This window comes from Monodelphis domestica, chromosome 2, assembly GCF_027887165.1.
Source record: "Monodelphis domestica isolate mMonDom1 chromosome 2, mMonDom1.pri, whole genome shotgun sequence".
Lineage (NCBI taxonomy): Eukaryota > Metazoa > Chordata > Mammalia > Didelphimorphia > Didelphidae > Monodelphis > Monodelphis domestica.
This window is the reverse complement of record NC_077228.1, coordinates 83,517,804-83,538,347: the sequence shown is the minus strand read 5'-3', so window position 1 is coordinate 83,538,347 and position 20,544 is coordinate 83,517,804. Positions and strand designations below refer to the sequence as shown.

Sequence of the window (20,544 nt, the reverse complement as noted above, 5' to 3'; positions counted from 1 at the left end):
TGTCTCTAACCCAACAAAACCCTACAAAATTTTAAAAATATGAACCAATCAATAAATGTTTATTAAGGGTCAGCCATGTGCAAGACACTATGCTAAGAGCTGGGTAATACAACTTTGTATTAAAATTTATAATATAGAATTAAGTAGAACTAAATTCAGCATTTTATAGACATGAAGACACATGATTTCAGAAATTCAATTAAAGATATGCTGCTCTATGTTATTTTTAAAAAAAAGTTTAGCCTTGGTGGTGCCATGTTTATATTGCTTATCATTAATTACCTAAATGTGTTGAGCTAGTAAGCTATAGTTTTGTGTCATTCATTCATTAAAATATATATTTGAGTATCTATTATATGTAAATATTTATTATTCACTGTAAATAATATAAAGATAAATAAAACCTAGTTTACCCTGAAGGAGATTATAATAATGAAGATCAGATCACATTTTCATTTTCTATAACCATAAAAACATAAAATGTTGAGATCATGATGGACCTTGGGAATGTTCAACTGACTCATTTCAGTCTCAGGTCCACAACAGGGCTGTTAGTTGCCTTTGGATTTGTCTTCAGTTATTTGCCAAAGCTACTATTTTCTACAAGTGTCTAAAATTTTTTGAATTGGATGATGATTTTCTCATGAATCTTCATTGGACTCTTTCAGGAAATCTTATTTCCTCTCCACATGAAAACATCCTGCAAAGACCTTTAGGATTTTATTTTTAAGAACTTCATTCTTAGGTGAAGCTCTAACATTTCCTATGGGAAATCAACACAGGAAGAATTTTAGTGCATGGGATGCTACCAATTATTTTTCTGATCCCTTTGAAATCTGCCTTCTTCAAAGCTAAAGTACATGTCAATCATTCAACAAGAATTTATTATTTAATATGAGCCAGGTACTTTGCTAAGAATGGAGGATACAAATAAAAAGGAAAAACAACTTCTGCCTACAAGAAATTTACATTGTAATGAGAGACAATATATATATATATATATATATATATATATGTAAATTAGGATTGAGATATAGATACAAAGTTGATGAAGGTAACCTAGACAAATACCTAGCTTTCTTTTCCTCTATCATGAACTTCATGATAGATTTTTTGTCACTCGAACCTACAGTTTCTCTTGTTTCTTTCAGTAATATGTTCACAAGGAAAGAAATTGCGCTCTTAAAATCCCTACCCTCTACCTGCCACAATGCTTGACATCTCTACTTAGTTTCTTTGGCTAAGACAAATTAAAAGATGTTCAGATGTGACAATTATCTATGACATTAAGCCATTAATTGCCCATTCATACTTTATTATGAATATGCCTTCTCTATTATCTATTCTTTACCAATTTCCCCTCCTTTATTCATTCTTTAAAAAAAAAAAACCTTACTTTCTGTCTTAGAATTTGATAGAAAATATTGTTTCCAAGGTAGAAGAGTGAAAAGGGCTAGGCTTTTTGGTTAAGTGACTTGCCCAAGGTGACACAGCTAGTAAGTGTTTGAAGTCACATTTGAACCCAAGACCTTCTGTCTCTAGGAATGAGTCTCTATCCACAGAGTCACCTAGTTATCCCAGAGGCTTTACTCTTTACTAATCTCTACCTGTTCAAACCATACCCTGTATTCTCTCCAACTGCCACCTCTGTGGTCTTCACTCTACCACTTATTTTCAATATCAACCTGTCTTCTGGTTGCCTCTTCACCATCTATAAACATGCCAGTGCCTCCTCCACTTTGAAAACATCTCTTCGCTATTATCCTATATGTCTTTTGCCTTCTGTGGCTAAACTCCTAGAAAAGAACATCTCAAACAGTTGCCTCTACTTTCTTTACTCTCATTCTCTTAACTCCTTAAAATAATCTGGCTTCTAATCTAATCATTCCACTCCAAAGTTGCCACTGATCTCTTCATCACTAAATCCCCAGGCCTTTTCTCAGTCCTCATTATCTGCAACCTTTCTTCAGTCTCTGACACTATTGAGCATCTTTCCTCCTTGATCCTCTCTTCTCTCTAGATTTTTTGAGACATCACTCTTGTTTCTCCTCCTATCTGACTCTTCCTTCTCAGACTCCTTTGCTGGAGGCTCATCTAGATCATGCCCTCTAAGAATAGGTATCCCATATGATTCTGTCATGTGCTCTATCCTCTTTTTCTCTTCATGGTACTTCCCTTAGTGATATCATTTGCTCATAGGGATATAATTATAATTTCTTTGCTGATGATTCTCAAATCCACCCACCCTGCCTTAATCTCTCTGCTGACTTCCAATCTTATATTCACAACTGCCTTTCAGACGTCTAGAAATGGATGTCTAGGAGTCATCTTAAACTCAACATGTCAAAAAAACAAATTATTATCTTTCCCGCTAAACTCTCCCCTATCCTATCTCACCAGAGCACCATATATCCAGTTGCTTAGCCTCACAATCTGTGTCATCTTTAACTCTTCATTATCTTTATCACCTGCTCCACATCCAATTTATTGTTAATGTCTTCACCTTTGTAACATCTCTTGAATATGCCCCCTTCTCTCCTCTGACACAGCCATCACTATGGCAGAGGCTGCCATGATTTTGTGTCTATACTATTGTAATAATCTACCACTGGGTCTCCATCTTCCATTCAGCTACCAAAGTGTTTTTCCTAAAGTATAGGTTTGACCATGTCATTCCCATACTCAAAAATTCCAGGAGGTCGCTAACACTTTCAGAATCAAGTGACATTCAAAGTCCTAAAGAACTTGTTCCCCCTCCCTCACCTTTCCAAGCTTCTTACACCTTAGTCCTCACCACTCCAGTGACACTGGCTTTCTTGTTGTTACACCTCTCAGCTCTATGTTCTTTTCCTGACTTTTCTCCAAGTTTGGAATGTTCTTCTTCCTGATGTCCATCTATTGGCTTCCCTGGCTTTTTTAAGTCCCAGGTAAAATTCCATCTTCTACAGGAAGCTCTTCCCAACTCTTCTTAATCCTAGTTCCCACTCTCTGTTAAGTATTTCCTACTTGTCTAGTACATGTGTTTGATTTTTGTCTACTCTATTAGATTGTGAGATCCTTGAAGTCAGGCTTTTCTTTACATCTTTTTTGTGTACTCAGGTATTTAATAGAAATTTATTGGCTTACTGACCTCTGTAGACAGGTGGACTATCTATAATCCTTGTGGTTCCTTTTAACTCTAAAACTGATTGCAAATCAAAGGAAGACACATTACAAACATCAATTATTTTCACATTAATTGCATAAGTTTCTAAGGTGATCTGTTGTCATTTCATGTGATATTTTTTCTGGTCTAGGTGTCCAAATCCCATTCTTAAAAATAATCTGTGTTATCCCCTGAATCTTCAACCTTCAAATGATAGTAGTGATGAAAAAATCACTTCTGTCATCAAGGTCTTCAATTTTTTTTTACCAGGTTTTCCAATTCTTTAGCAAGGCTTTCTAAGACCATCCTGGTTATGTGTAATGACAGAAGGAAGTTCTCAGGAAGCTCTTTGTTGTCTTCCAGATAAATGTCCCCATGAGATAGCATTCTAGGAATGGGGAATTCATTATCCTACAGAGGACTCCTACTCTATTGCCTCCTAAAATTACATTGATAATCTAAGCATATTTACCTAAATTCTTACTCATACTGAAAGGAAATCTGCTATAGCTTTGTTCATTGGTTTTCTGAGCTGAATGGAATACATTTAACCCATTTTCAATATGCTGACCATTCAAGTACTTTTATTTATCTTCAATTTTTGTTAATGTGAACATTTTCTAACTAATTATATATGCATATATGTATATATATAAATAATTTTATAACTAATACATTTCATTTAATTTTTGTTGTTTAGTTGTTTCAATTCTATGCAACTCTTTGTTCCTCCATTTTTTTTGGGGGGGGTTGGCAAAGATACTGGAATGGTTTGCTATTTCTTTCTCCAGTTCATTTTAAAAATGAAGAAACTGATGCAAATAGGTCTAAGTGATTTATGAAGGGTCACACAGTAATTAAGTATGTGAGACCAGAGCTGAACTTTTGAAGATAAGTCTTCCTGCCTTCAAGCCCAGCACTATATTCACAGAACCACTTAACTGCCCATTTCTTTTCAGTTGCTTTTTAACTGGCATATATTTAAGTAAAATACTTTTTAGTAATTTTTAAAATTTATTTTTCATCAGTTATAAAAGTCTATAATTCAAGAAACTTACATATTTTGAAGACAGCTCTCATCTTTCCCTCCCTTGACCTTCACAAGTCTTTTCTAGGAGAAATGTCTGCAGTTGACATGACTTGTTTGGTCCTTTCACTATCTTTTCTTTGGAATAAATTTCAGTTTGTCAATATTTTTCCTAATTTGTGGAAAGTGAATATTCCAGGTGGGGAGCTAATGCAGTAAAATGGAATTACAATTTCTCCATTATAATCATTATATTTTTTTCAGATGGCCTAAAATCAAATGAGCTTTTAAAAATAGTTTCATCATATTTATTTATTGAGATTTTAGTTCACCAAAACCCAATGGGATTTTTAAAGTGAATTGCTAAGATCCCTTTCATCTCTGGATTCAGGCCATTAATGTACTTATAAGACTACTCCTTTTCTCTGGGGAATTTCAACTTGTTAGATTCATTTTACTGTCCAACCCTGAGATCTTCTTGGATTTATTGATGCTGTAGAGACTTCTTTCCTTGTTGACAAATTTATTCATCAACACTTTGGGTGTAATATACCACAGTATATACTTCTCCATTTTTTTTCACCAGAATATTGAGGGAATTCTATTAAATATCTTACTGAAATTTAGATAAACCATCTTTATAGCATATCTCTGATCTACAAAAATAATACTTTAGAGAATTAGTTCAAAGCACCTACCATGTGCCCGGCACTGTGTTAATATCTAGGATAAAAACAGAGGCCAAACCAGTGATCTCAAGTTGCTCATAGTCAAATGAAGCAATATACAAATATCACTGGATAGATGAATTGGAGATAATCTCAGAAGGGAACTTGCATTAGGGGATTAGGAAAGGCTTCCTGCAGGAGTTAGAATTCTAGCCAAGACTTGAGGGAAACCAAGAGGTGGAGATGAGGAACAAGGAAACAATACTATTTAAGCATTTCTTATTTTTATTGAATCTGATAGTAGTGATTTCCCTTTCTAAGCATCCATAAATTACTTGCTTAATAATCGATTTTAGAATGAGTGATGGGGAAAGGTATGTTATTAATCTACATGGGAACATACATAGTTTAGCCCAAACCATTAAGACTACCTAGTGTCCTAAATTATCCAATTCATCGTTTCAGCCAAATTGGAAACTTTAGGACCCTGTATGGATGCTTAGACTTGGACTGTCCAGTGTCGACATTTATATAAAAATGACCACAAAAGTATCATATACAGTTTTTAAATTTCTATTTCATTTTTAGCTTAGTAGATATGGCCAATGCCTGAATATTATTTATTGAGTACTACATGAAGGTCAAATAAGTTTAGCATTTGCAATGTTGCTTCTTTTACACTGATCCTAAAACAATGAAACTCACACAGAAATGGAGATAACAAAATAAATAAGCTATTCTTGTCTTTAGAAATAGGTGGTCCTTGAAATGCCTAGTTGAATACATTGTTGAAACAGTTATTCCAATAAACTCACAATCAGATATTATTTTGATAAGTATAGAAAAAGTTTGGGCCTATGTAGATAAATCCAGAACAAAAGAGTGAAAGAACATCAAAGCTTTTTTGTAATTCATTGCAACTTCCTAAAGTTGGATGTGATGATTACATTACTGTTTACTTACTTTGATGTTTCCTCTTGCTGTGTTCACAGGCTGTCCATCTTTTAGCCAGGTAATTGAGGGGTTGGGAATGCCATTAGCTATGCACTGTAGGGTCACAGGTTTGTATATCACCACAGATCTCTCAGAAGGTCCTGTAGACTTGATTGTTGGAGAAACTAATAAAAGAAGATAAGCAAAACTGCCATAATTTAGACTCAAATGAGCATTTAAATTCACACAAGCAATTAGCCTTTCCTTCAAGGGAAAAATCTCATTTCTAACACGCTGTATGATACATATTATACTGTATAGTGCAAAGGCAAACATATATTGATCTTTTATAATTCAGATCCAGAAAAAGAAATGAGAAAATGTATATCTATCTCTTGTGGCAAGGGTGAGGAACCTTGTATATATTGTCAGACTTGTCCAATGTACTATGGCTAGTTTTGCTGAACTCTTTTGTTTTCATTTTCTTTTTTAATCTTTGTTGCAAAATAGGGAAGGGGAGATGAATATATTCATAAACATGCTTTACCTAGAGTAAGAAAGACTTGAGTTCAAATCTAGTCTCAGACAATTATTAGTGACTCTGGGCAAGTTATTTCACTGCTATATGCCTTGGTTTCTTCATCTGTGAAGCAAGGATGACAATAGCAACTATTTCTCAGGGTTTGTTATAAGTATTAAAAGAGACAGAGATAAAGAGGTCAGGTCTTTCTGTGCTCCACCTATTCTGCCATCAAGCTGTCTAATTAATAACAATTGTTGTTAATAATGGAGGAAGTGAGGTAATGGAGTGGATAGTGCCAGAGACCTCAAGTCAGGAAGATTCATCCCCCTGAGTTAAAGTCTGGAATCAGACACTCACTGGCTCTGTGACCCTATGAAATCTACTTAGCTCTGTTTTCCTTAGTTTCCTTATCTGGAAAAATAAGTTGGAGAAGGAAATTGTAAACCAATCTAATATCTGCCAAGAAAACTGCAAATGGAGTAAAAAGAATCAGAAACGACTAAAATGATTGACCAACAAAATTGTTAATAATAATAACATTCATCTCATAAGATTTGTCCAATTATCTCTCCAGATAAGACTATTTAATGAATACATTAATGAGACTATTGCCCCAGATGAACTTTTAAATTCATTTTTGGCCCTAAATCTATGATCCTGTGATTCTTTGATCTGATCCTTTCTCAAACATACCATGAACTGTTACATCAAATTCTTTTTCATGAGTTCCAGCTGTGTTTGTTGCCACACACTGATAACGACCTGTGTCAGATACTTGGGCCTGGGTAATAACAAGTTTGCGTCCATTTAATAAAATCTTAAATCCATCTTCTTCTTCAATTGGCTGACCATCTTTCAACCACCTGGAACCAAAAAAATATCAATATGAAATTCTAGCAAGTTGTTTAAAACAAGGGGATATTTAGAAATCATTCACCTTAAACATCTTTCAACATATGAAAGTATACCCTCCCTAGAATTTCAGTTGAGTACTTCAATATGTTGAATCCTGTGCAAGAATCCACTAAAATGAAAGAATTCTGTACTGCTAAGTTCTTTCTTTGCTTCACTTAATAGTTCATGGTTACAGTGACTTGAAGACTATGTTACAACTTAGCTACAAGGAATTGAATGAAATTCAATCCTACTTCCTATCAGTGTTACACTGTATGATGAAAAAACAATGTCACTGCTCACTAATTATTTCACTGTGGAAGTAAAACTGCAAGCAGTTGAAGGAAGAGAGGAAATTGTAGCTATAGCTTTTTTTAAAGATTATTTTGCTGTTTCCTTCTGTCTGGATCACACAAAACTGCAATTAGTCTTCATTTTTCACCTGTAACATTCAAACTGCCTCAGTAGTAAAAATCTCATTTATATAGAAACAAAACCACAAACCCTCAAAAAAGAGCGAAGAACCTAGAAAAGGATAGTAGAAAGGGCAAAGATACATGTACACCACTTTCTGCTTTGTTTCTGTACTTAAAAATAATCTTCTTTTCACTTAATTTGCTGTACATTTCAGAGCAATAAAAGAGACTGCCAATTAAGACTTTCATTTCTATAAATTTCTAGAAATATCTTCTCTTGCCACACGTATTGTTTAAAATGAAAATACATTACTCATTTGGATACATTCTTGAACTAATTGTCAGTGTGATCTTATCTGTTTTTGAAGTACTTAAACAAAATATTTCTTTTATTATGGAAAAAAAGAATATAGTTTTATGCAGATAAATGTCAAAAAGTCTTTGTTTTAGATATTTGTAAATAACCCCCAAACCTTTGCTAATTAGCTTCAACACCATTGCAAAAAATAGAAAGTGGATATGTTTAGCAGACATACCAAAACCCTTACATGATAGTTGGTGGGGGTGATCCCATCACTTGACAGTCTAGTTCCAACAGGTTATTAACAATCACGATGAAGTCAGATGTTTCATCTCCACCTTCCACATTTGGTGGAACTACAAGGCAATAAAAGAATGTACTATACCAGAAAATATGTGTAATCATAACCAATGATGCTAAAAATAAGTAGATAAGTCAGAGTAACAAATGGCAGAAGGAAGTTTTAGGTAAATAAAATCTTTCTCTATTAAAGTTGGCATAGATCGATTTTTTTCTTTTTATTAATTCACACTATCACATGCTGTTTTCCCAATTACCTGGTCACTGTAGAATGACTGAAGGAACATGAACCACCACTTATTTCATGATGAATCCATCAAAGTAAGAACAAATTCAATGGAAATTTTTGTTCATTAACTTGATTTGGGACCAAAAAATCAATATAAAATATATTACATATATGCAAATGTTGAAAAGACAAATTCATTTGTGATCATTCCCTAATGTATTAAAACAGGCAAATTATGGCAAAAGACTCTCCTATGAATTTAAGAAAGAAGTAGATGGATTATTGGTTTCCATACCATACCTAAGACATCAACATTATATTTAATTTCCTTTTCTCCTGCGACACTGTTAGCCACACATACATATTGTCCATGGTCAGCTTCTAGAACATTCATGATTTCAAGCTTCTTCCCACCAGCTACTATGTGGATGTTGTCACTTGCTTTCACAGGTGCACCATCTTTTAGCCAAGTAAGGACAGGAGGAGGGTTACCAGCTGCTTTACACTCCAGTGTCAGAGAATTGCCAATAATCACTTGCCTATTCAGAGGTGTTTCCGAGTTGCCTTCAATAACTGGTGGAACTAAGGAAAGAAATGTGATTTTAAGACTATTTTTATGCAACCACAAAATATTTCTTGGAGAGAAGAGGATTTTTTCCTTGTCTTTTTTTTTCTCCAACCAGCAACATTTATAATTCCCCTTTCTCCCTCAGGTGATAAAGAAGATTATTCCATAGTTTGTATGACCTACCACTCTGGCATACTTTGACTTATTTGATTTGAAAACTATTGTTCAAATATTGAAAGAAGATGGGCAAGATATGTTCACCATGCTTGAGTACATATCAAAAGTCACAATGAATGCACAGACTCAGACAGAAAACAATTGTCTGGATGAGTAGGACATTTTCTAGCCAATATAGATTCACTTTTGGTCCAAATCAAAATATTAATTCTAATTCCTTTTCTATTACTTTACATGAAAAGAAACCTTTCATACCAATGAGACATACTACTTAAGAGTGCTTTGATAGAAAACTACTGTTCTGCTATCCCATCCCTAAGACGAGTAGATAAAGCAAGAATAATAAAATTCCTTTTTTCTTTACCGTACACATCCACTTCATATGTTTTTTCAGCAGTTCCAGCAATGTTTGTAACATGACATGTATATTTTCCAGAATCAGATACTTGAGCATGAGAGATCTGAAGAAAATGGCCCTTATCAATATAAAGGGCTTGTGGACTGGATATGATAAGCTGGCCATCTTTATGCCAAGTTATAACGGGCACTGGAAGGCCACGAGCTTCACACTCTAGCTTAATTATGCTGTTGATAAGTGCAGATACTTCAGTGGTAACATTACTTCCTTTAATACTAGGAGGAACTATAAGGGGAAAAAAAAGAACAAAACTATTTTTTAAAATCTCAGTAACCATAATGGAATCTTGATTTGTCATACTTTAATTCTTTAAGAAAACAGTAATTTCAATAGTATGAATATTTTTCCATTTATTGGCTCAGATTGCAATAATTACACATGATAATAAATAGCTCTGTGATTGAAAATGAACAACAAAATTTAACACTGGACAGCCAAACTTTTGGTCATTAATCTCTCTGAATGACTAAATTGGTACCCTAATGGTTTATAACTGGGCCTCTCCAGCATGGAAGGATGTTCCAGCTTTGTTCTCTGCCTTTTATGAATCTAGGGTCATCACTATGCCGTGACAAAGCATCAGGGTAGTACTATATTGGAAGCTAGAATATCAACAATTTTACTCATTTGGTCTAAACATGTATTAGATGCCTGCTATATGCCCCAGGTACTGTTCCAATCACTAGAGATACCCCCCCAAAAAAAAACAGAAGCAAAAAAAGACAATCCCTGCTCTAAAAGAGGTCATGTTCTAATGGCAGAGAAAAGATTCAAGCAACTGTGTACAAACAAGCCATGGGAAGGATAACTTGGAAACAATCAACAAAGGATTTTCCAAGAGTCAACAAAAACTGAAGGGTAATAGGCCATAGTTTTATAGATTATTATAGTAGGAAAGAACCTTAGAAATCATCCAGACTGGAGGTTCTAGATAATTTTTCTGCCATGGCTCTTTTTGGCAGTCTAGAAGCCAATGGATTCCTCAGGAAAATGCTTTAAATTAATAAAATAAAATGTAATATAGGATTACAAATAAAACCACTTATGTTGAGATCTAATTACCAACAAGTATTTAAAGCAAGTTTACACACCTAAGGTTAAGAACCTAAACCACTTTTCTAATTTCAGATGATGAAAATGAGGACTAGAGGGTTGGCATGGCTTCCTGAAGGTCACAGAGAATATCAGTGATACACAGTTTCATCACATCTCACAAATGAGGTATCATTTGGGTCTCCTTCCACTATGCCACAGTTGCTTCTATTTACACAATTAATTTTTGGTCAGAATCATCTTAAACATCATAATTATCTACCAAGACTGCAAAGAATACAATAGGGATTTATTTAGTTTTCAGGCTGACAGTCATGTTGTATAGAAAACTTATCTGACTACAACACCTAACACAAACATAAAAAATTTGGAATTGGGCCAAAGGGGAAATGTATGAATCAAAAAGCTGGCACCACTCCTTGTTCTTTCCCTAAGGAATAGGTAGGATTTGAAAGCTTTCATAACCAGCTACTGATGGTGACTGTCAGTATATTTTTTGGAACTATTAACATTTCACATGCTCAGCTTTGCTCATCTAATTGGTGACATGTGTAATTTCTAACACTCAGTGTCAGCCTGCCTCATTTCCCTGAGGTCTGTACTAGTGGAAAAAGAACTCAAGTGGCTTGATCCCCACAAAATTCTTAATGCTGCCATCCCTGTTACACCATAATTGACACAATATAAAAGAAAACAAATGACCTATAATAGGTTGATAGTTGTAAATCATTTTTAGAAATCATTCTTAGAATTGAACCAAAGCAAGAAATATCCATGGGCATCATATTCAGTGAAGTCTAAGAATGGTTATGGTCAAGGATTGAAACCTACATGTTTAATTTGAGATTTTTTGTGTTTTTAAGAAATGGTAGTGGACAGCTGGCTGGCTGAGAGAGAGAGAGACAGAGACAGAGACAGAGACAGAGAGACAGAGAGAGACAGAGACAGAGAGAGACAGAGACAGAGACAGAGATAGAGAGAGACAGAGACGGAGTCGGAGAGAGAGACAGAGAGACAGAGACAGAGAGACAGAGAGAGACAGAGAGAGAGAGAGAGAGAGAGAGAGAGAGAGAGAGAAAGGCAGAAAGGCCAGGCCTGGAGATGGGAGGTCCCTGGGTTCAAACCTGCCTTTAGAAACTCCCTAGCAGTATGACCTTGGGCAAGTCATTATCCCCATTACTTAGTCTTTATTGCTCTTCTGCATTGGAATTAATACTTAGTATTGATTATGAGACAGAAGGTAAGGTTTTAAAAGAAAGAAATGGCAAATTAAGGTCAAACTTTGAGTCATACTTGTCTAAAACAAACAAGTAGCCTAGTTGGCTGAACTGAAGAATTAAAGAAATCAGTCAACTTAAAAGTTCACTTCTTCATGGACCAGCAAGCTTTTCTTCCTTTGTTCCTCAACAAGAGTCTACATGCTAATCTTCAGCTATTATTTTAAAAAATCCCTAAAAATTGTGTACAAGGAGAATCAATCATGAGAATATGAATCCATAATAACTAGGAAATTACTGAAAAAGTCTGTTCTACCAACATAAGATAGCCAAATGGTCACTACTTTAATTCATTCACAAGTTAAATATTTCACTTTAGTTATTTTACATGTCAATAGTTTGTGAATTTTGTCATTTTCCCAGTAACTGGAAATTATATATTTATTGACTAGTACAACTGACTACATACAGTTCATAGAGTACAGGTGCATTTCATCACCTGCCCTTTCCACATATTAGTGACTGTGAGAGAGAATATCCGTCTAGTGCAGTGAATGACTATACAATAAATACCCTCAGTGATAAATGCAAGAAAATATTCCTTACAAGAACACTGAAGGATGAAGGCTGTTTCCCTTGGCATCTATCTCTGTAACAAAAACATTTCCAAACATAAGAGTGGAAAAGTAAGTTTCAAATTAATGCTCAGAGTTGCAGGTGTGCACACTGGGAAGGAAATGGTATTATTTCCTGAATTGTGGTATTCAAACTTCACATTCTGGGGATGCTTTTGAACCCAGGAATCTCAGTGTGCTTAATTCATTATATGGATTTCTCTTCCCAAGAAGCCTGATGGGTGTCCATTTATGTGTGTGTGTGTGTGTGTGTGTGTGTGTGCATGTGTGTTTAAGAATGAGAGAGAGAAACGGAGGAGAGAGCAAGCAGAAGTGGATGGGAGACATACAGAGTGTGAGAAAGAAGCTGGGAAACACAGCCCATATTCTAAGGAAACATGACTTTTTTTTAGTACCAACAAAAAAGCATTAATCACTGACAAAAAGCCTGGCAACTGTACAAAAAGCTAGAGAAAGCAACTCAACAAGTTAACAAGATATCGCACCTATCATTTCAATTTCTGGACTCTGGTAGGAGGCCAATGGTAGCAGAAATGGTTTTGTTTAACTTGGCCTCTGATGTACGTAATCTTTTCCTAATGTTATGCTCTTTTGTACAGGATATATCTTTTCATGGTTGATTTCTTCTTCCATTCTGGCTCTTTTTATAGAAGTACATGCATTATCATTGTGCATGAAACCACAGAACTTTCATTCCACTAAGTGATGAGCACTATATTCATTCACACATATCACTATATTGACATAAAAAGTGGACCCAGAATCTAGTTTTAAGGAAACCAAAGTTGATTTTGAGCAGGATTCCACGCACATGTTAATTTGTAATGATGATAATTATTAAATAAATATTCTTTTCAACCTATTATATTCTAGTTATTCCTCATTTTCTCTCTCCCAATCTTTATCATAGAGTTGGTTGCCTTTAAGTCCCTTGGTTTTGGATAAGGGTTAGTGTCTTTGATCTTAAAACCTGACCATAGATTAATAGTAGTTTTACACTTTTCTCTTTCACCACAAACTTTTTTTAGTGCATTACATGTTTACAGACACAGACATTGTTTCTGCATGTGTTCTTTGAGTAAAATGACACTGGAATAATTTTACTTTGTTTTCCTAGTTCTAGGTGACCAATAAATACAAAATCCATTTTCCACTTCTTTATTTTGGAGTATTTTGAAAGAAAAAGATAAGGGAAGGTAATGAAAATACAGGTAACGAAGGAGGATAGGAAGGTAGTAACCTTCTATATTAGTTTTCATCTGCTTAGAAGAAAGGAAATAATCAAAACCAATAAAATGATTCATTACAATTCAACTATGTTAATGGCGAAGCTCATGCTAGCAATGATATTTCCTTAGATCGGTACCTTTCACAGTGCATTATGCTACTTCCGTGAAATTCACTATGAATCACAATTGTACATTCTGCAAGTTTTATCCTCTGCAGAAGTTTATTTAAAATGAATGAAGCACAGTGAGATGAGAACTAGAAACAGTAGTCTTTCGGATTCTATTCCTGTTTTCTGTTGAATATTCTTGAGGCAATTCCTTACTTTCTAGGTGCTTTCTTTTCACTCTTTGCAAAAGCAAATTAGTAATATCTGACAACTACCTCAGACAGATGTCATATGGATTCATGTGCTAAAAAGTATAAAGATTTGTTATAAGCAAATCTAAAATGTATGAAGCATTTTATGAGGATTGCAAAGAGGTCAGGTTCAGAAATATATTTCCCTATATCTATATATGCATCTATTTAACATAATTAAAATCTATGTTTATTCATATTAAATCATTTAGGAGGGAGCATATCCATTTCATTTATATATCTATGCCAATAACTTATTTATAGGGGACATTAAGGTATGCAAAAGTATCAGTATTTTATAGTTGGGGACACTGAGACCCATGGAGATTTGGAGATTTGTCTAGTCACACAGTTCTTATAACTAGAACTCAAACTCGAGTCTTTTTAATCCAATTCCATTACTACCTTTCATGGCTATGATATCTGCAGAAATAACTTTGGCACATTAAGTGAGATTATATTAAAATCTCTACATAGTTTCAGGAATCCTCCAATCTGCTGAACTAGGATCTATGGTCCCATGACTAAGCCTCTGTAATGATAAAACGTTTCAATAGGATTTTATAAAGCATTTTTTAAATAGCATTCCAATATAGACATTATTTTGTCCTAAAATAACAGAATTTCATTTTTAAGACTAGGATAATTAAAATTATATCAAATCATACTTTCCTAATAATGAGGAATATTTCTTTTTTGCATAATTAAAATACTTTTTTTTTTGGTAACTCACCATAGACAGTCAATTTGATATCCTTGTTTTGTTTGCCAGCTGCATTAGACACACTGCACTGATATCGCCCTTTGTCATTTCGACGTACATTCTTTAGATACAGAACTTGTCCTCTGTCAAGAAGTTCAATATTTGGATCTCCCAAAAATATGGGCCTGGGCAAAAGAGTTTTCATGTCACTTTATGATTTTTTCACTTTTCCAAATATGTATTTCCTCATTCTTTAGCACAACAAAAATTATTTTATTTTAGTGAGTAAGCTATATAGATGAATAAAATACTCATTCAAAATGTGAAAAGGTGTTCTTCATATAAAAATAGCTAACATTTACATACTGCTTTCAGTTTTGCAAAGCACTTTATACATATTATTTCACCAGAGCCTTATAATGAGGAAAGGTAGGTGCTATTATTATCATTATTCTTAGGAGGAAGAAATTGAAGCAAAGATAGATTAAGAAATTGCCTGAGATCATGCAACTAATAAGTAGCTGAGAAAGGATGTGAACTCATATTTTCCTGACTCCAAGTCCAGCATCTTATATGCTAAGTCAATTAGCTATCATATTTTATTTAAGTGCTTCATTTGATATTTCTATAATCTTAACTTCTTGAAGATCACACCATGAGTATGGAACTCTTCCATGTTCTTTTGATTTTATAATAATTTAACTATGGCTCTAGTAGTGAATTGTTGAGTGAGGACTGGTATAGCCAGGGTCAAAACATTGGCCACTACTTGATACTTTTTGTCTGTGGCCATGTATGAAATCTATCAATGAAGGATTTTGACCTTCATTGGCCATTTTTTCTTCCTAACTTCACTTTTGCTGTTGGGGGCATCATCATCCTTTTAGAGACCCAGATACTACTGTATCTCATATTTAATACTTTGCATGTTCAATCATTTGTCAAATTCTGTTTTCTTTTTTCATCTCTTGCATGCCATTTTCTCTCCTTAGACACTGCCACTACCCTGGTTCAGGGCCTCATAGGTTGCTGGGTAGTCTCCCTGACCTAAGAACATCCCTGCTATAGGTCATCCTCTACTCACCAACAAGGTCATCATTCTAAAGATCAAAGCTGACTATATCAATCCTCACCTCCCATGAGACCTGGCAGCTGATTGGACATGTAGGGTAAGGGTTAACTAGGGAGCCAAGGCAAATGCCTAACTTGTAAGCCTGAGCACATGAAAGGAATGGTGGTGCCTTGACAGTAATTAGGAAGTTAGGAAGCGGGGAAGAGCAATGCATGTCACAAACTCTTAATTTTTGACCTTAGCAGAAGATTGCACAAATTGGTCAATGAGATCATTTTTATAAAGTGCTAAACACTTTACAAAAGGTACATAGTAGGTGCTTAATAAATGTTTTTCCTTACTCCCTTCTCAATGAACTCCAATGGCTCTCCACTATTTCTAATATCAAATACAAAAACCTTGATTTGGCTTTTATAAGTATCAAAAATTATCATTACAACGAATAAAGAATTTTTGTAAATTATAAGCAGTAGACAGCCAAAAAAAGAGCAGAGAATTTTTAGAGTGAGAGGGGCTGGATTCAAATCTTAACTCTTCTACTAGCTCTATGTCATTGGGCAAGTCCACACCTTCATCTCTAAAAAAGTGAAAAGATAGGGGTTAGCGGAAGAAATACATCTTTAAAATGTCTTCCTTACATAAATTCTAGGATTCCAGGAATAATAATAATAATAATATATTGAAATTTCTAAAAAAAGATTTTCAAGAATTTATAGAAATTCTTCTGTAAATTCCATAAAACCATATACTTTATATTACAAATTGGTGATTCTTAGTAATTGGCAGCAGCCATGTTCAGTGTAATATTTTTTAAAACCCTTACCTTCTGTATAGAATCAGTACATAGCATTGGTTCCAAGGCAGAAGAGTGGTAAGGGCTAGGCATTGGGGAGGGGGGAGTTAAGAGACTTGTCTAGGATCACACAGCTAGGAAGTGTCTGAGGCCAAATTTGAATCCAGGACCTCTTTCTCCAGACAAGCAGGTGGTGCTCTATCCACCAAGCCATCTAGGTTGTCCCTCATTGTAACATTTAACCCAATCTTGTTATATACTTCCAAACTATTCTCAGCCTATCAAATTAGTAAAATAGTCAATAACAAGTTAAGAAGATACACAAATAGCTGAACAAATGAAATCAGCATATTTTTTTTCTTCCCAACATTAGTCTTTCTTTGCTCTGGTGGGCTGCTTCTTTTGTAGGGAGTGGGGTTACATAACTTTTATAATTATAAGAAACTCCATCTTTCTAAGCATATCAGTATCTCCTCTGAAACTGTCAGCCATTGTGTCAGAGGACAAATTAGAACCAAGGTTTTCCTGACATCAAAGCCATCTCTCTATCTTAAACCAGCCTGTCTTACTAAGGCATATGATGTATAACTGGGTTTCCCATTAGTGAAAGACTTAGTAAAGAATAATGGGTGGAAAACAATGTAATTTTCCTTTCTCAGTGTTTTTTTAATGATACTATCCAAACAGATGGTATATTTTTCTTAGAATTCAGGAGAACAGAATCCGTTTCAGCTGAATTAACTAATTGACCCCAAATCCTTTAAACTCCTAGCATCAGTGCAAAAGATAATGGTGTACAGCCAAGACAATGGGAATAATTGAAAGTCATCTTACATCTACCATCTTTTTTTAAAGGAGTAGATGTTTCGGAATAATGTTACTTTAATAACTGTAGGAATTTTCAAAAAAGAGTTATATAAAAAATTCAGAATTCCATTTGTACTTTAGCTCTGTGTATGATTTGATCAAAGTTTCTTGAGGTCAGAACATCTGTTTTTGTATTTGCATTTCCATCACTTAGTACAGTGCTTAACATATAATAAATATTTTAAGAAAAGACTGTTGATTGATTAGCAACAGAGAAAGTAAGATCTACATGGCTATAACTTTTATTCATCAGTTCTCTATAGGTATGGACCAATAAATCCGTTCAAGTCTTGTGGAAATCCACGTTTCCTCTTGGATTCTGAACTGGCCACCCATAGGTTCTAAATGTGTAATAAGAAGGTACTTTTTCCTTCTCTAGAAAAGACTTGAGTGCCCATTCTAATATTATGGTAAAATTATAGGTTTATTTTATCATTGTGCTTATGTTAGAGAAAAAATGTTTGTAGCTTCTGTCATATATTAAATTCTTCATGATCTATCATTAGTCAATCAGTGTCTAACTCACCATAAAGGTTTGACTTCGGTTTCTATGATTGATAATTCTGTGGAGCTGACTTTAACTTTTCCAAGTTCAAGTTTTGAAATGTAAAAGGGATGGGATTACTTATTCTTAAAAATCAACTGGCAATATTTATAGTATATTCTGTAAATCTCAAGGAGGAAAAAAGCATTGCATATATTTAGGATTACGTTTGAGAAGCATTTGTGTAATCATACCATATGTGCCAAGGCAATCAATTAAGGGAAGATGTTTTTTATGTTTTTTCATATTATATAAATAATATGCAAATGCTCCCTTTAAAGGGGCAGCAAGGTGACACAGTGAATAGAGAGCTGGGTCTGAAATCAGGAAGACTGGAGTCCGAATCTGGCTTCAGATACTTATAAGTTGTGTGACCTTGAACAAGTTATTTGACCTCTCTCTGTCTCAGTTCCTTCATCTATAAAATGAGGATGATAAAAATAGCACCATGTTCTCAGAGTTGTGAGGATTCAATGAAATAATATTTATAAAGCACTTAGCACAATGCCCAGAAGATAGTATATGCTTATCAATGTTAGTTACTATTATTATGAACACAATTATACTCTACCATCAGAAGTCTTGCTGCAGACAAAGGAGTACTTACTTGCCATCTTTGAACCACTGAATAGCAGGAAAGGGAGTGCCTTTGACCTGGCACTCAAGGCTGGTGTCATGGTTGAGGATAACCGAAACTTCACTTGGAAAATTGGCACCTATTATGGTGGGTGGAACTTGGACAAAGAGATTTTACCATGAAAATCTATGAATTAGCACATGGGAAAATAAATATTCCTTCATTAATACAATAAGTTTTTAAAGTTCAAAATGAAGAAAATGATTCCTTTCACAACACAGTAGAGAGTCAAGATTTAAAATGAGAAAATGGAAAAAAACTCATAAAAGATCTGCTAGGGTTATTTATATTTCTTGGGCTAACACCTTTGCTCTTAAATCAGATTTTATTCTGAGAGACATTCAGTTGAAAATATGTAAGAAGAAGATAGGAAGTATTGTTTCTGAAGATATGAATCTCATGTGAAATAATTTATTGTTTACATAATCTATAGAAATTTAAGAAGCTTTGTTATATGGCCCACTAACATTCTTTCACTTCAAATGGTATATATCAAGCAACAGGGCTATTCTCAGTTTATCACTCCAGATTCTGTTAAAGTCTTCTAACTGATGAGTTTGGATAAAATATGAAATATATACAGAATATTTTATATAAAAATTATCCTGGTTTATTGTAATATTTCTTTTCCTCTCTCCATTCTCTACCTTCCCTTATACCATATCTCTCCCCGTTGTAATGTCAGTTACGTTATTTTCTTCTTATTTGCATTCACCTTTGGTTATGCAGTCCTTTCTTGCTCATATAAAATCAATTTCAGTGCCTTATTTTGGAGTGGAAGTGACACTGAATTATTAAAGGCTAAGGGCAGTAGATTGCAAGCTCTAGACTATTCTGAATCAGAAAGATTTTGAATATAAATAACTTTTTATTTATCATACAAGAACTGATCTAAACTTGTAGAGGAATACCTATCAATAAGTTATTAATCAGGACTTATTCATAATTCTAATGATAATTATATGTGTAAATATTAATTATTAGTTATTACTCCATATGTACTATAATGGGTGACAAAACCACCCAATAAATACATACAAATAAAAATAAATCCCCATGTTTATAAAGTGCTTTAAGGCTTCAAAGTATTACATGTAGATAAATTTACTTAAATCTCATAACAACCTGTCAATTTAAGTAGTATAGTTTTAATATCCCAATGTTGTAAATGAAGAAATTGAGCCTCACAAAGGTTATGTGACTTAGATGTGGCCACACAGCTAGTAATAATAAAAGTCAAATTGGTAATCAAATCTTCTTAACTCTAAGTCCAGTAGAGTATTGGTCCTAATGAACCATAGTAGTACTAGATCCGCCCTTCAAATTCTCAAGTGGTAAAAATGACACAGAGTACAAAATATTACCATTTTTATATGTCTACTAACAGGTAACATTTGGATGCCCTTTGAAAGGATGTGGTCCTTCCTAAATCACTGTAGAATTACATATATGACAGGTCCAGAATCTGGGTTGTTTTTCTAAGTCTAACATAAGGTTTATTAAAACTTTTATGGAATCCAATATTGTAAGCAACCATAAAAGAATATGTCACCAGATGATTCCTTTACCTACTTGCAATGAATCATTTGGTTAAAATTCTGTAATGTTTGTAAAATGTTTTGTTACTGATATTCGTTTTTTTTTCTTTATAAACTTGCATCTGATCCCAGAACTTTCCATGAGAAAAATATCTTTAATGAAAAATATGCTCTTCCCCACACAACTTAATAAAACCCTCAATTTGACCTTGCAAAAAAAGTTGGGTTGGGAAGAAGAAACAGTCATTGCACATGCTCATATGCTCACCCTCGGTCAAAAAGATACCCTTTCTTCCCAG

General features: G+C 34.2%; 1 protein-coding gene across 4 annotated transcripts in view; it reads right to left on the bottom strand.

The window, feature by feature from the left end:
• The window catches only part of HMCN1 (hemicentin 1), a 520,282-nt gene that overhangs the window by 204,538 nt on the left and 295,200 nt on the right, over nucleotides 1-20,544 (bottom strand). For all 4 annotated transcript variants that reach the window (XM_056815653.1, XM_001375804.3, XM_016430009.2 and 1 more), the window contains 7 exons: nucleotides 18,678-18,804; nucleotides 14,825-14,979; nucleotides 9,546-9,824; nucleotides 8,737-9,018; nucleotides 8,155-8,263; nucleotides 6,990-7,159; nucleotides 5,804-5,958 (listed from right to left, as the gene is read on the bottom strand). In XM_056815653.1, coding sequence (XP_056671631.1) covers nucleotides 5,804-5,958; nucleotides 6,990-7,159; nucleotides 8,155-8,263; nucleotides 8,737-9,018; nucleotides 9,546-9,824; nucleotides 14,825-14,979; nucleotides 18,678-18,804 — 1,277 coding nt within the window. The remainder of the gene's footprint in view (nucleotides 1-5,803; nucleotides 5,959-6,989; nucleotides 7,160-8,154; nucleotides 8,264-8,736; nucleotides 9,019-9,545; nucleotides 9,825-14,824; nucleotides 14,980-18,677; nucleotides 18,805-20,544) is intronic.